This window comes from Rhinolophus sinicus, linkage group LG07, assembly GCF_036562045.2.
Source record: "Rhinolophus sinicus isolate RSC01 linkage group LG07, ASM3656204v1, whole genome shotgun sequence".
Taxonomy (NCBI): domain Eukaryota; kingdom Metazoa; phylum Chordata; class Mammalia; order Chiroptera; family Rhinolophidae; genus Rhinolophus; species Rhinolophus sinicus.
This window is the reverse complement of record NC_133757.1, coordinates 73,904,466-73,919,584: the sequence shown is the minus strand read 5'-3', so window position 1 is coordinate 73,919,584 and position 15,119 is coordinate 73,904,466. Positions and strand designations below refer to the sequence as shown.

Below are 15,119 nucleotides of genomic sequence, written 5' to 3'. Positions count from 1 at the left end.
GCATGAGTCATACAGGGGATTTAGTATCAATCATCTTAGGCATGGACTCTCCTCACAGCTGTGCAGGGATAAAACTGTAGTAAACACCTCCCCTCGTGCCCAAAGCATTGTCTATGGGACCTTAGGTTACCTGGCTGGCATCACTGTGGGATGATACTTGACATCGTCTCAGAAACTGATTGATGGAGATAGAAGATCTGTCGCTGAGAAGGTCAGAGAAACCAAGTGAAGGCCCAGGTTTCTGGGCAACAGAGATCATCTCTGGGAGGACGCACAGGTGTTGCTTCCTGAATGGGCAGGACTGTTGAGTGCTGTGGTCACAGAGAGACTATCTGCAGTTTCTGCATCCCTGGGGGTTTAATATCAAAAGCTCCTCGTTAAACAAACGCTTTGTTATTCGGATCCCAGGAGACTGTAAATCCCCAAAGACCAAGAGAATAGAAGGGAGAAGTTCAGGATGATACTGTGAGGCTAGGTGTTCACCATCCAGTTCTCTCTACCTATTTTTCTCACTTCTGTTTCATCTACGTTGTACACATGGATACACCATCCTTCTCTAACTGAACTCTAGTCTTCACTTTTTAGGTATAAGCAATGGCATCTCTAGCTAATTAATGATATCAGGAAACCGGATTCTAACTTCAAGTGTGAAAACCTAGTTTAAATATATGGGTATAAAAATATACTTATAAATGTAGATAAGCTATTATAAAAATTCAGCCACTCAGAGATGTTTCTTTCTGAGTCACTATTTCCTGAAACTTAATCTTCTTTCTGTGTATTTTGTACAGCACATTTTAACCTATAGTCTGTAAATAAATCTGACCATGATCAATATAGACACACTTTAGAATTTTATAAATGCCTTCCCAAATTTTATCATAATAGTGTCAGTGTACAATTTTTTTTTCACACTAGGGGATCATAGGTTGAAATTATGACACTTGGGTTCTTAAAAAATTTTTAATTTTGTTTTTTTTTTTTTGGTGCTGTGTATATATTCTTTTACTTTTTTGATAAAATGTATTAGGGTGACAATGGTTAGTAAAATTACATAGATTTCAAGTGTACGAATCTGGGTGGTAAATACAATGTTATGTATAGATGATATATTAAGAATTGTATACTTTTTAATTTTTTTAAATTAAAATTTATTGGGGTTACAATTCCATTGACTCTATTCCCTATGCTGTACTCCACATCCCATGACTATACATAATTATATATTTATATACATATATATGTATATATGTATAAAATTATAGTTGACATTCAATATTATTCAGCTTCAGGTGTACAGCACAATGGTCAGGTATCTACTATTACATTGTTTTGTGCACCTAAAACTAATTAAAAAAAGAAAGGCAAAACTGTAAAATAAATTGTTGGGGTGACAATGGTTAGTAAAATTACATAGGTTTCAAGTGTACAATTCTGTGATGACACTTGGTTTTTAATAGAGTTATGAGAAATTTCAATGTCACTTTCAGAGCAATAGAATTACCAGTTCATTCATATTCTCAAAAGAATGAGTGAGATTTCAACCCTAATTTAATAGGTGAAGATGGTCCTCCGTGTTAATACTTAATTATATACTTTTCATCAATTAATTTAATATGTTCATGTGCCACAGCAATCAGACAAGAAAAAGAAATAAAAGGCATCCAAATTGGAAAGGAAGAAGTAAAACTCTTTTTTTTTTTGCAGATGACATGATACTATATATAAAGAACCCCAAAGATTCCACCAACAAACTATTAGAACTTATAAATGAATTTAGTAAAGTATTAATATTAATATTCAGATATCGGTTGCATTTTATACACCAATAATGAACTATCAGAAAGAGAAATTAAGAAAACGATCCCATTTACAATTTCATCAAATGAAAAAATACTTAGGAATAAATTTAACCAAGGAAGTAAAAGACCTGTATTCAGAAAATTATAAGACATTGAAGAGAGAAATTAAAGAAGATACCAATAAATGGAAACATATACCATGCTCACGGATAGGAAGAAATAATATAGTTAAAATGTCTATACTACCCAAAGCAATATATAGATTCAATCCCTATCAAAATACCAATGGCATTTTTCATGGAACTAGAAGGAGTAATCCTAAAATTTATATGAAACCATAAAAGACCCTGAATAGCCATGGTAATCCTGATAAAGAAGAACAAAGCTAGAGGTATCATGCTACCTGATATCAATCTATACTACAAGGCTATAGTAATCAAAACAGCATGGTATTGTATTGACATAAAAATGGACACATAGATCAATGCAACAGAATAGAAAGCCCAGAAATAAATCCATGCCTTTTGGTCATTTAATCTATGACAAAGGAAGTAAGAATATACATTGGGGTAAAGACAGTCTATTCAATAAATGGTGCTGGGAAAACTGGACTGACACATACCAAAAAAAATGAAACTGGACCACATTCTTATGCCATACACAATTTATTCTTGTGTATAGCAAAATGGATTATAGAATTAAATGTAAGACCTGAAGCCGTAAAACTCCTAGAAGAAAATATAGGCAGTAAACTCTCAGACATTACCCTTAGTATTATTTTTACTGATGTATTTCCTCAGGCAAATACATCCTCAGGAAAGAAAAGAAAACATATAAATAAATGAGACTATATCAAACTAAAAAGTTTTTGCACAGCAAAGGAAACCATCAACAAAACGAAGACATCCTACTGAATGGGAGAAATATTTGCCACTGATATATCTAATAAGGGGCTAATATCCAAAATTTGTAATAAAATATCATACAACTCAACACAAAAAACACCAAACAATCCAATTTAAAAAGTGAACCTGAATAGACATTTCTCAAAAGAGGACATACAGTTTACCAGTAAATGTATGAAAAGATGCTCAACATCACTAATCATCAGAGAAATGCAAATAAAAATCACAATGAGATACCACCTCACACCTGTCAGAATGGCCGTCGTCAATAAATCAATACACAACAAGTGTTGGTGAACATGTGGACAAAAGGGAACTGTTGTGACTATTGGTGGGATGACAAATTGGTGCAGCACTGTACACCTGAAGCTGAAAATGAGCAATAATGAATGTCAGCTACAATTTTAATTATATATATATATATATATATATATATATATATATATATATATAGTGACAAGAAGTGGAGTAGAACATTAGGAATAGAGATAGTGGAAATGTAATGGCTGTGTGCGACGTCAGAGGGGTAGTAGATGGGGTGAGGGGGGCTATCGCTGTGTCAGGGATATAAATGATAAATTTCTTAACTATTACATTGTTTTGTACACCTGAAACTAATAAAACAAACAAACAAAAACCAAAATGGCGCAGCCTCTATGGAAAACAGTATGGAGGTTTCTTAAAATATTAAAAATGCAACTACCTTATGACCCAGCAATTCCACCCCTTGGTATTTAGCCAACAAAATCCAAAACACTAATTTGAAAAGACATATGCACCCCTATGTTTACTGCAGCACTATTCACAATAGCCAAGATATGAAAACAACCAAAATGCCCATCAATACATGATTGAATAAAGAAATTGTGTATATTTATACAATGGAGTATTACTCTGCCATAAAAAAGAATGAAATCTTACCATTTGCAACAACATGGATGGACCTAGAGATTATTATGCTAAATGAAATAAGTCAGACTGAGAAAGACAAACATCATATGATCTCATTTTTATGTTGAACCTAATAAACAAAATAAATAAACAAACAAAACAGAAAAAGACTCATAAATACAGGGAACTAACTGATGGTTTCAAAAGGGTGGGGGTTAAGGGCTAGGTGAGAAAGATGAAGAGATTAAGAAATACAAATAGGTAGTTAGAAAATAGTCACAGGGATGTAAAGTACAGCATAGAGAAAATAGTCAATAATGTTGCAACAGCTATTTATAGTGCCAGGTGGGTACTAGACTAATGGGGGGATCACTGCATAAATTATATAAATGTCTAACCACTATGCTGAACACTTGAAACTAATATAAAATAATATTGATTGTCAACTGTAACCGGAAAAAAAAAACAATTAAAAATAAATAAATAAACAAAATGAAGAATCACAATACAATCAAAAGTTCCCCAAAGTGAAACAAAATATGCCCTGAATGTATTTTATGGAAATTGGAAAGTATGGTTATGAAAGTCTAGAAAAGGACTATGAACTCTCTCTGTACTGATCATAGTCACAACTAATCACAGAGACTAGATCAGATTCTGTTGTACAAAATATAGAGAACAGAAATTAAGGTACAGGACACATTCAATGACTCTAAAGACAAAATACCCATAAGTGCTTGAATTTTGCAATATTTAGCTATATTTATAAAATATTATTCATACCCATTATATAAACTATGTTTTCATACTTCAAATTGGAATCAAACTTCCTGATATTGTTAACTAGAAAGAGATGCCTTTGTTTGTAACTTAAAAAAAAAAAAAAAAAAGAAAGCCTAGAATTTATCAGCAAAGAAGTGTGTGTACTTGTGCCCAAGGTATGTGAAGTGGAGGTGGGCATGAACAGGTGGGGAGAAAACCTGGCCCAACAGGGTCTGGGATTAGCTATCATGAAGTTCTTTCTCTCGTTGTGTCGGTCTTCAAGGATTTGCAGTGCCCAGGGATCAGAATGACACTAAAAATGTTTGTCTAATGAGGAGCTTTGGATATTGATCCCTCGGGATATAAAAACTGTAAAGAGGCAGCCTGTGACCACCTCACTCAACAGCCCGTTCCTACTCAGGAAGAAGCACCCCTGAGCTTCCTCCCAAACATGAGCCTTCTTGACCGGGAACCCATTACCTCACTTGGTCTCTCTGCCCTTCCTGTGGACAAAGCTCGTCATAATACCCAGATGTCAGGTCACGCGTTATTCCACACCGATGTCAGCCAGGTAATTAAACTCCCTCAGTTAATGATTTGGAAATGAGAGTGCAGGTGGTTTACTACAGTGTCATCCAGGGGAAGCATTTTAGGAGAGTATATGCAAGAAATGATCAGAACACAGTGTCTCATGAGCTTCCAGCCCAGCTATCTTCTTGTTAACAAGTTCCCATGTAGCTGTGTACTGATACTCAGCCAGTTCTCAATCTGCTGTTCTCCCATTTTCTCTATAAAGTGGAAAAACCTATTATCCTCCTGAACAGAAATCTGCCCCTTCTAAAACATAATGACTGTTAGCAAACTTTCCGCCATTTACTTGAATTCTTGTGGTGGTCAGGGAAGGGGTCATGTTTACCTTTGATTTCCATTCCTGGTTTTATGATACACCATTGTACAGAAAAATGTTGGTATTACCTTTGAAGCTGGGCTGTAAAAACTCGGGGGAAAGTGGAGACACACAGAGAAAGCCAGCTGCCTTCCTAGTACACCTGTTTCTTTTTATAAAATTAAGTATTTTATATAAGAACAGCAGAGATAGTACAGTAAATCAAAACATATATGACCACCATCAACTTATTCCAGGATTAACAAATGCTGACATTCTGCTATATCACCTTCAGGCCTTTTTTGTAAAGTAAAAAAATAATATTCATACAGGAAGCGTCTCTTTTGTATCCCCTTCAGTTCTTGCTCTCCCTTTCCTAAAGACCTAAAGACAACATCTTCGAGAATGTGATAATATCCCCCACACATTGCTTTATATTATATATGTATTCATAAACATAGGTAAGATAAAAGGCAATAACCATAACGTATATACCACAGGTGTATCAGTTAGGAAATGGATAAATAAAACATGATGAAACAATATACTGGAATACTCTCCCATAATTAAAATTAATGAGGTGAGATAAGTATATCAACATAAAGAAAATATACATTAAATAAGAATGCCAAATGTAAGTGGCAAGTACTGCACAGTTCTTTTATATAAAGCTTTCAAAATGCGAAATAATGCAGTAAGTTATGGAACAATAGTACTAATCATAGTAAAAATTGCAGGGGAATGACATATAAGAAGTTCATGTCATGGTTCCCCTGAGGAAGGAAAAGAATCAACATTGTGCCAATACATGATGTGGGGGCGTCACATGTACCTGTATTATTTGTTGCAATCAAAACACCTACAAGAGGATGAAGTGTGTGAATCTGATACTTGATTGGTGGGTACCCAGTCTTTCATTGTTATCTCTGTATATTTTTTTTTGCTTGAATAATTCATGGTAAATTAAACCTACACGGTTTTATTTTTATTATGGACCATTACTTATGAAGGTTCAAAATATATTTAAAATTTTCTAATGATATACACTTGATGTCTTTCAAAAGTATTTCTTATGGGTTTTCATTCTTTGTCTGTCATTTTATTATTTAATTCATTTTAATTGCTACATATTTTATCATATGTCCATATCAAAAGAATATTGATGTCACTGATGATACCTTGACTCCTTTTGTGCATGATACATGCTCCCAGCTGGAGTTTCAGTTCACAGTGCTCTCCCTGAAATTTGTAGTTGTCATGCTAGGGATATTCTGTCTCACGCTTGTGTTACCTTAACTTGCCTCAACCACCTACTTCCTTGTGAGGAGTGAAATATGCAAGGTGCCGTTCATTGCTCATGGCAGAGAAACACTAATACAATAAGAAACGTCCATACAAGGGTATCACATGCTGAGTGCTGTGTTAGATGCTTTTCTTCCATTCATTTCTCATCATTGCCACATCCCCATAAGATATTATGATACTTCCCATTATACAAATAAGAACACCAGACTTGTCATGTAGGTCAACGCTGTGCCCCTTCACAACGACAGTGCCTGTCTGGGTTGAATTCATTGTTTGATTCTAAGTGATACACCAAGTGATGAAGGCTGTCACGGCCACTTCTGTCTCCCTCAGGCACAGAAAGCCACTACTTTCACAGGGACACTGTGTTGGGATGCTTAATTATCTTATAAGTATCGTATGTCTGTCTTGTGTCTGTCTTCCGAGTACCAAGAATTGTTGTCATTTTCATCGATTTTGGGGGAGCCTATTCTTTCTTTCATTATCTAGCTGTTGATTTTTTTTATTATTAAATAATAGGCTACCTATCATCTTAGGTGGCGAAATCCCTTTAGGATAAGATAGAGAATGTCATTGACGTTTGCCCAGCCTCTTAGAATTAATAACTAATGCAGATGAGTAGCATTTCATGGGAGAGTTTGATGAGCTTCAAGTTTATAGGCAACTGTTTTAAATCTATCCTCAGGTGCAGAGCACATACTTAGACAAATACATGATCTGCATACCTTACCTTGAGGTGCATGTACCTTGTAGAGAAAAGAAAATACTTGGATTATTGTTTAAGATGAATATATTAAACATTGTAAGGGAGCTTATGGAATGTGAGTGATGACTGAGGAATGCACATTCTCTATTATCCAGAGGCATTAGCAATGATTGGGCAAACAGACATCATGCACTGAGACCTTGTCTTTGCCTCCTACTGTGTTCTTTGCGTTCGTAACGTAACCTCACTTTACCTAAGTGTCCCCGTGGGGAAATGGGTGATCATATGATCTAACTCACCCATAATTTGACAAGCCCGTCAGATGATTCTGACTGAGTATATCAAAGTTTGGTTCTCTACAAGACAGATTTATAACCCCGTTCTCACAATTCTGATTGTTCAAAGGCAAGAAATATTTCTGAAGGAAGTACCATGTCTTATTCTTCATTTCAGTCTCAGCACTGGATACATGGTGGGAAACAGAGCTGGCGACCAATAAATATTTGGACCAGTAAAGGGAGTAGAGGGAAGAGAAAGACTGAGAGATGATGATGGCAGGACAAATTAGCAGAGGGAAAGATTTGAATAGTCTCTAGGTTTCACAATATACATAGAGGTATCTTTTTTCTTTTTATTTAAGCACAGGTTCTGAAACTTTAGCATATATGACACTCATCTAGAGGGCTTGATAAAACATACATTGCTGGTGATCACCCCCAAAGTGTGCCAGCCGTAAGTCTGAAGTGGTACCAAGAGTTTACATTTCTGTCACGTTCCCATTCAACGCCTGGGAACCATTCCTTTTATTTTATTTTCACTCCATCTTTCCACCAGATTCATCAACACCATGGAACCTAGAAACCAAACAGAGGTTTCAGAATTTATTCTCCTGGGATTGACAGATGATCCAGACCTGCAGCCCCTCCTCTTCGGGCTCTTTCTGTCCATGTACCTGGTCACCGTGCTGGGGAACCTGCTCATCGTCCTGGCCGTCAGCTCCGACTCCCACCTGCACACGCCCATGTACTTCTTCCTCTCCCACCTGTCCTTCACTGACATCTGTATAAGCACAACCACCATCCCAAAGATGCTGGTGAACATCCAGACACAGAATCAGAGCATCACTTTTGTAGGCTGCCTCACCCAGATTGGCTTTGTCCTGTTTTGGGGTGGATTTGAAAATTTCCTCCTTGCAGCAATGGCCTATGACCGCTTTGTGGCCATTTGTCACCCGTTACAGTACATGATTGTCATGAACGTCCGTCTCTGTGCTCTGCTGGTTGTACTCTTCCTGCTCCTCAGCACTGTGGTCGCCCTGCTGCACAGTCTGATGGCACTGCCGCTGTCCTTCTGCGGGGACCTGGAAATCCCCCACTTCTTCTGTGAACTTGCTCACATCATCAAGCTCGCCTGTTCTGACATCTTCATTAATAACTTCCTGATATATTTTGTGGCTAGACTATTTGGTGGCATTCCTCTGTGTGGAATCATTTTCTCTTATACTCAAATTGTCTCCTCCATTTTGAGAATGCCATCAGTTGTGGGGAAGCTCAAAGCTTTTTCCACCTGTGGGTCGCACCTGTCAGTTGTGTCCTTGTGCTATGGAACCGCTTTTGGGGTGTATATTACATCTACAGTGACTGACGCTTCCAGGAAGACTGCAGTGGCTTCAGTGATGTACATTGTGTTTCCTCAAATGAGGAACCGCTTTAGCTACAGCTTGAGGAACAGGGACATGAAAGAAACCTTAGGAAAACTAATGGGTAGAATACGTATTTTCTTTTCTGATTTTGTGCCATTTACTTTGGGCTGTGGTTTCTAGAATGAAGCAAACTGTTAGGAATCCTGGGTAAGCCACAGTGCTTGATTCTTCCATCACCAAATTTTTCTAAAATGGCTAGACAACATAATGCCATAATGACCAAGTTAATTTTAACTTGGGGCTGAAATCTGATTTTACTTATTGTCTAGCTCTATGATGTTTGACACTTGATTTCAGTTTTCTAAATTTAATTTCTTTGCTCAGGTTCTGCAGAAACAGAGCCTTTGGCAAGGATTCTAGTTGTAGTTTTAGTGGTGTTTTTTTTGTTGTTGTTTGTTTGTTTGTTTTTTTATTCAATCTCAAAAAAACAAAAGTTTCAGGAGGTGGGTGGGACGGAAAGTATTGAAGCAAGACTGTGGTCATTCCTGGAGACGTGCTTCCACCTGATCCCATGGTCGGGTCATACCAATTGCTCCCTGACATTAGGCCTGTAGTGCAGTAAGGGAACTGACCTTCCACACACCTAGTTAGTAATTAATATGATTGTTCACTGGTAAACCACATTTTTCAGAGGAACATTAGCGTCTACCATACCTCGGATTCATTATCTATGAAATTTGCATAGTTAGATTATCTGAGTGGTTTGAGAGGGCTTTGAAGTGTTTGAACTTCAACAGTGTGAAGCCTTCAGTCCTGAAAAGAAAAGAATCTCAAACTCGAATGTGCCCAAACAATAAAGAGAGTTAGCTTTCATTACAAGGACTTTAGAGGTAGGAAATGCATAGGGACAGGGGAGGAAGGATTCAGTCCATCCTTCATGTGTTGTCTTGTCTTAGAAGTGGTTCTCTTCAGAGTCACCAGGGGGTGGCCGCAGATGAAGATGTCATAACAACATGATTCCCAGAGATATAATTCTGACTGTCCTTCTTTGATTTGAATACTTGTATAGAATTTTCCATGGTCAACCAAAGATATTTCTGTAGTGGGCTCAACAATGGCCCTTAAAACGATACGTCTACATCCTATGTCCCCTAACTTATTATGTGAGAAAAAGGTGAATTTTAGTTACTTAGAATTAAGGTCTTTGCAGAGGAGGAGCTATCCCAGGTTATCTGAATAGGCCCTGAATATAATTATGAGTATGCTTATAGAAGATAGACAGACATGGAAATGACAGAGAAAAGTAGGAGGTAACGTAATCATGGCAACAGAAATTGGCTTGATGCAGCCAGTGTTTGATCAATATTTCCAGCTTTTTTGAGATATAATTGTACATAATATTGTGTAAGATTAAGGTGTATGATGTGTTAATTTGATACACTTGTTTATTGCAAAATGATTATCACCATAGCATAGTTAAAGCTCCATCCTGCCACAGAATTGTCATTTCTTTTTGTGATGAGAACATTTAAAATCTACTCTCTCAGCAATATTCAAGTATACAGTTTCATCCAGGAGAAGCATTGAGGAAAGTACAAGTTGTGATCAAACAATATGGTGACTGTTTAAAAAAATTTTATTACAGTAGAAGACACATTGCCATTAATCCCCCTCAAAATACTCCCCCTCATTTCAAACACACTTATCCCATCATTCTTGCCACTTTCTGAAGCAGTTCTGGAAGTCCTCTTTCGTGAGTGTCTTTAGCTGTGCTGTCGTGGCTGCCTCGATGTGCTGAATCATTTTGACTTTGGGGAAGAGTCAGAAGTCGCATGATGCCAGATCTGGTGAATAAGGTGGATGAGGATACACTGTAATGTTTTTATTTGATGTAAATTGCCATATACTAGATGTGATGTGTGACATGGAGTGTTGTCATGATGGAGGATGATTTAGGGCACACTTTAAAACACAGCTTGTCTCAACCGTAGCTCACACCCAACTGATTGCACTGAACAAGTTGAAACTTGTCACACACTGTTCCTAAGGTTTGACAAGCTGCTTCACTATTGAAGATCCCTGCCTTTCTGTTGGGTGGCACATGGCAGCAACATTCACCATATTTTTTGATCACACATGCATAAAATGATCAGAACCAAGTGTCCCAGGGACTCTGCCTAACTGTCTTCTTGTTAACAACTTCCTGTGTATGTTTGTATCAATACTCATTTTTTTCTCACTCTGCTGTTCTCCTAATCTGTGTAAAAAATAACAGAACTTATTTTTCTCCTGAACAGAAATCTGCCCCTCCCCAAACATGATGACTGTTAAAAAACTTTCTGACGTTTACCTAAATTCATGCGGCAGTCATGGGGAAGGGGTTTGGTCAGCTTTACCTTTACCAGTTCAATATTAAACTATTTTTTCTTTGTATGTTGCAAGCTGACGTATTTCTTTGGGCCAATGTGAGCAGACAGACAGACCCAAGGAGAAACACTGGGGTTCCAGCAACAGAAATACAGGAGTTTCCTGAGCTTCGTTCCTCCCAGAAACATTTAATTAAACAGCTTCTCAGGCACAAAAAAGACCTTCACCCGAGTTAAGGTTTCAAGGTGAGGGATTACAGCACCAGAGTGGAGCACAGACATCAGAAAAGATGCCTCTAAGATGGAAGGGAAGATGGTTTTGTGTTATCCCTTTCAACCTCGCCCCGAGCCTGGGCAGCCCAGTCCAAGGAGCAGGGGTAGAGTTTGGGGGGAGGTGAGCATGGGACTTCATTGTAGATGCCAGCACTGGTACGTCCTCGTGGTCCCAGGCTCCTGGCCTACCCATCACCAGTCTGGCTCCCACAGATCCAAGCTCCTGGCCAGGCTCAGCACCAGGTCAGTGACAGCAGATACAGGTTCCTGCTCATCTCAGGATGAGGCTGGCTCAGGACCCCAGGACTCTGGTTCACCCAACACTGGGCTGAATCTTGTGGCCCAGACTCCTGACCTACTCCAGGGCCAGGCCTGCTTCTGTGGACCTAGAATCTACACCAGCTGCCAAGGAGCCAGACTCCCAGTCCACTCTGGCACTGGACTGGCCCCCATGGCCCCAGGCTCCAAGTCTGCCCCAGAACCAGGCTGATGCCTGTGGGCTTAGGCTCCAGGTGGGCTCCTGTGGACCCAGCTTCCAGGTGGGTTCCCAGAGCCAGGCCCACGTCTGCATTCCAGGGCTCCAGGTCAGCTACCCTAAGCCCAAATGCCAGGTCAAACGCCAGGGAGCCTGGTTGGTCCCCATGGACACAGGCCCACTCATGTAGACCCAGATCCCAGGCCCTCCACAGCAGGCTTAGGTCTCCATGTACCCAAACACCAAACCTGCCTACCTGTGACCCCCAGGCACCAGACCTACCTGCCCAACCACTCGAGCAACAAGCATGTTGCCAGTTGAAAAGTTGCCAGTTTTGTTGGTTAAAAATAGTAGAATATTGGCAATTTCATATGACTCAGTCTAGTACTATATTCTCTACTTTTGTCTATGGTTGGATATTTCCATAACTGAAGGTTTTTACAGGCTGGAACTTAATGCATCAATCAGTTCCATGGGTGTTTACTGAGTGGACACATGACCTGATAATCTAGCAATGACCTCACAAAACTGAAATCTTAAAAATGCAAAGGTAGAGGCTATCACTGCTGCCACCCTAGGACCAATACTCAGAGTGAGGGCCGGGCTGCAGACCCACTCGGCCAGCCTCTCCTTGTGTATGCCCATCAGGTTAGCTTCTACTTGCTCCATTCGCAGAGCTGAAAGGAAGCCATGATGTCTTTACATAGTTGCCCTCTTGAGGTTAGGTGGGTTGGAAGCAGTCTTGCTTCTTGGTGTGACATCACAGGGTGAATGTAGGAAATTATTTCTTGGTTCTTAAAGGTTTGAGGAACACTGTATGGAAGAAGAATGGAAACTTTCTGTATGAGAAGCTATGGACCTTGGAAAGACAGAGTTTAGGAGATTGGAGAGCATTTTCCCTGAGAAGAAGGTGCAGAGCAAGTAGGCAAACACACAGCTTGTCCCAAGTTGCCTCCAAAGACCCAAAATAGTCAGTATAATCTTCTTACTGCTATGTCCCAGCCCCATAGGAAACTGAACTATTTAGGGAATAGAGGTAAAATTGGACAATTTGTCTAACAAGGAGCTTTGAGAATTGGCTTCTTATTCGCCCAGATATTGTAACTATTCCCCGAGGTGCTACAATTTATCCTTCACCCCAGTTTTTCTTCTTCGGGCCGGGAGGACATCTACCTGTGCCTGCATGAGACATCTTTCTGTCTCCAAGATCTCACCTCACCATCCTTGTCCTTTCCTGGAAGCAGAGTGAGCGTCTTATGGTTCATCACCAGGGAGGGAACTGAGGCAAATTTGTCTCATGCCTCAGTGATGATGTTAAGAAGAGAAGAGATAGCCCAGTACATAATTTGAAAGAGAGCGTAAGGGACAGGGTGAGAGGGAGGAAGGCGGGTGGGGGAGAGGAAAGAAGGGAAAAACTGGAAGGCGGAGAAAGGTGAAATTAACTTTCTTAGCAACTAACACCCAAATTCATTATCTTCTCTCCTTAGCTTTGCTTCCTTAAACAACCATCTCCTTGTCATTGTTTAAATCTACCGTTTTGACTCTGGGCAAAGGATATCTTATCTCCATCAAATTGTCTCTTAAAGTGGGCTTTGGCTTCTTCATGACGTCATTCATACTCATTCAGCCTGGGAGTGCCATGGCGGATGTTGTTGGTGTTTGGCCTTATTTCATGTAGAAACCTGGGAAATCTTTTCACTGCATTCTTTTTGCCAATATTTTTCCATGATTTTAATTCCTTACATGAATTTTTAATATAGCCAGGGTATTTCTAAATAATTTTTATCCTTTTCTTCTTCCAGTAAACTCAAGGTGACAATGAAGGACTATGTAGTAAACGTGGTCCATACTTAACAACCACATGCTGACCATTTAATGGCTGTGGGAGCTACACGTCCTTAGTCTTCTTTGAGCCTCAGTCATCTCATCTGTTGAAAGGGGATCAAAATCCCTGCCTCATAGTTTGTTGTTAGAATATGTCATATATGTAAAGTGCCTACTCCAGCGCTCGGCACTTATTAGGAATTTAGTAAATAATATGAAATATGAGGAAGCATGGAGACAGGAAATGACCGGGAAAGGTGGGTTGCAAGGGGGATTGACATATTGCTCCCCAAAAGTTGGTATAAAACATAATTTTAGGAGGGCAGTAGTAAATAAAGCAAGAAGTATAGATTAGCATGAGTCTGTGGCTTTGAAAAAGCAGTCGCCTCTCCTAGACTTGATGGACTGAGTTTGGTAAGTGGAGATTTCACTTACGGGTAGGGGCACCCTGGAGCATGCTGTGAGCTGGGCCTAGTGGTGCAGAACTCCAGGTGCGGGGGCCTGTGGTTGCACCGGGCCCGGGGAAGTGTAAGGTTTCTCAGGCTCGGGCTGCTGGCATCCATAGCATCGATAACCGTGCGGGTTTTGGTGAGCACTTCGGGGGGTTCACAGTGGCTGCAAAGGCTGTTGGGGTCATTAGTGGTGCCTCCAGGTCCATCGGCTGGGGACCAGGGCTGGCGGCAGTGGTGGCCGGGGCCAGGGGTGTGCACACACTTGGCCGTGGGAACAGCTGCAGGTGCCTACGTAGTGGCAGGGGCTGGTTGCAAATACCCATGTGGTGTTGGGGGCCAGGGCAGGCAGCGAGGGCTGGGGCCAGCTATGGCCTCACTGGCCACTACAGGTGTGCTCACCTGCAGCTGCTGATTCTCTCCCCGAGCACGTGCACTGCAGTGGAGGCCAGTGACACAGGTCGGGCCAGGAGCGGGCAGGTGCGCAGCTGGATGTGCTCACTCCAGGTGAGCATAGCGGTGCTGGCCAGTGACAGAAAGCAGGGCCTGATCTGGGTCCACAAGCAGCTGCAGGGGCCCTGGCCCTGGCTCGTGGTATGTCCTTTTGTGGCTGCTCTCTCTCCTTCCAGGCGTGCACACTGCAGTGGAGGCCGGTGTGTGTGTGGGGGGCGGGGGGCGGGGGTGGGGGTGGAAGCATGCAGGTGCACAGCTGGAGGACCTAGCCCTGAGCGTGTGCATGATTGTGGGGGTGTGCTGGGATGGTCTGGGCTGGCATCTTGCAACAGCTCTAGAGGCCTTACCTGGCTGCCACTGAGGTTCCTTGGGCTCTTGCT

General features: G+C 40.5%; 1 protein-coding gene across 1 annotated transcript; it reads left to right on the top strand.

Annotated features, from left to right (window-relative positions):
• Positions 1-8,104: 8,104 nt before the first annotated feature.
• On the top strand, positions 8,105-9,079 carry LOC109436692 (olfactory receptor 7G2). The gene has a single exon (XM_019715443.2). It carries the CDS (start codon positions 8,105-8,107, stop codon positions 9,077-9,079), a length of 975 nt encoding a protein of 324 aa, XP_019571002.2.
• The last annotated feature ends 6,040 nt before the right edge of the window (positions 9,080-15,119 follow it).

Bases quoted from the DNA above. Each gene is read 5' to 3' on its own strand.
- LOC109436692 (XM_019715443.2), top strand. From the start codon at position 8,105: ATGGAACCTAGAAACCAAACAGAGGTTTCAGAATTTATTCTCCTGGGA.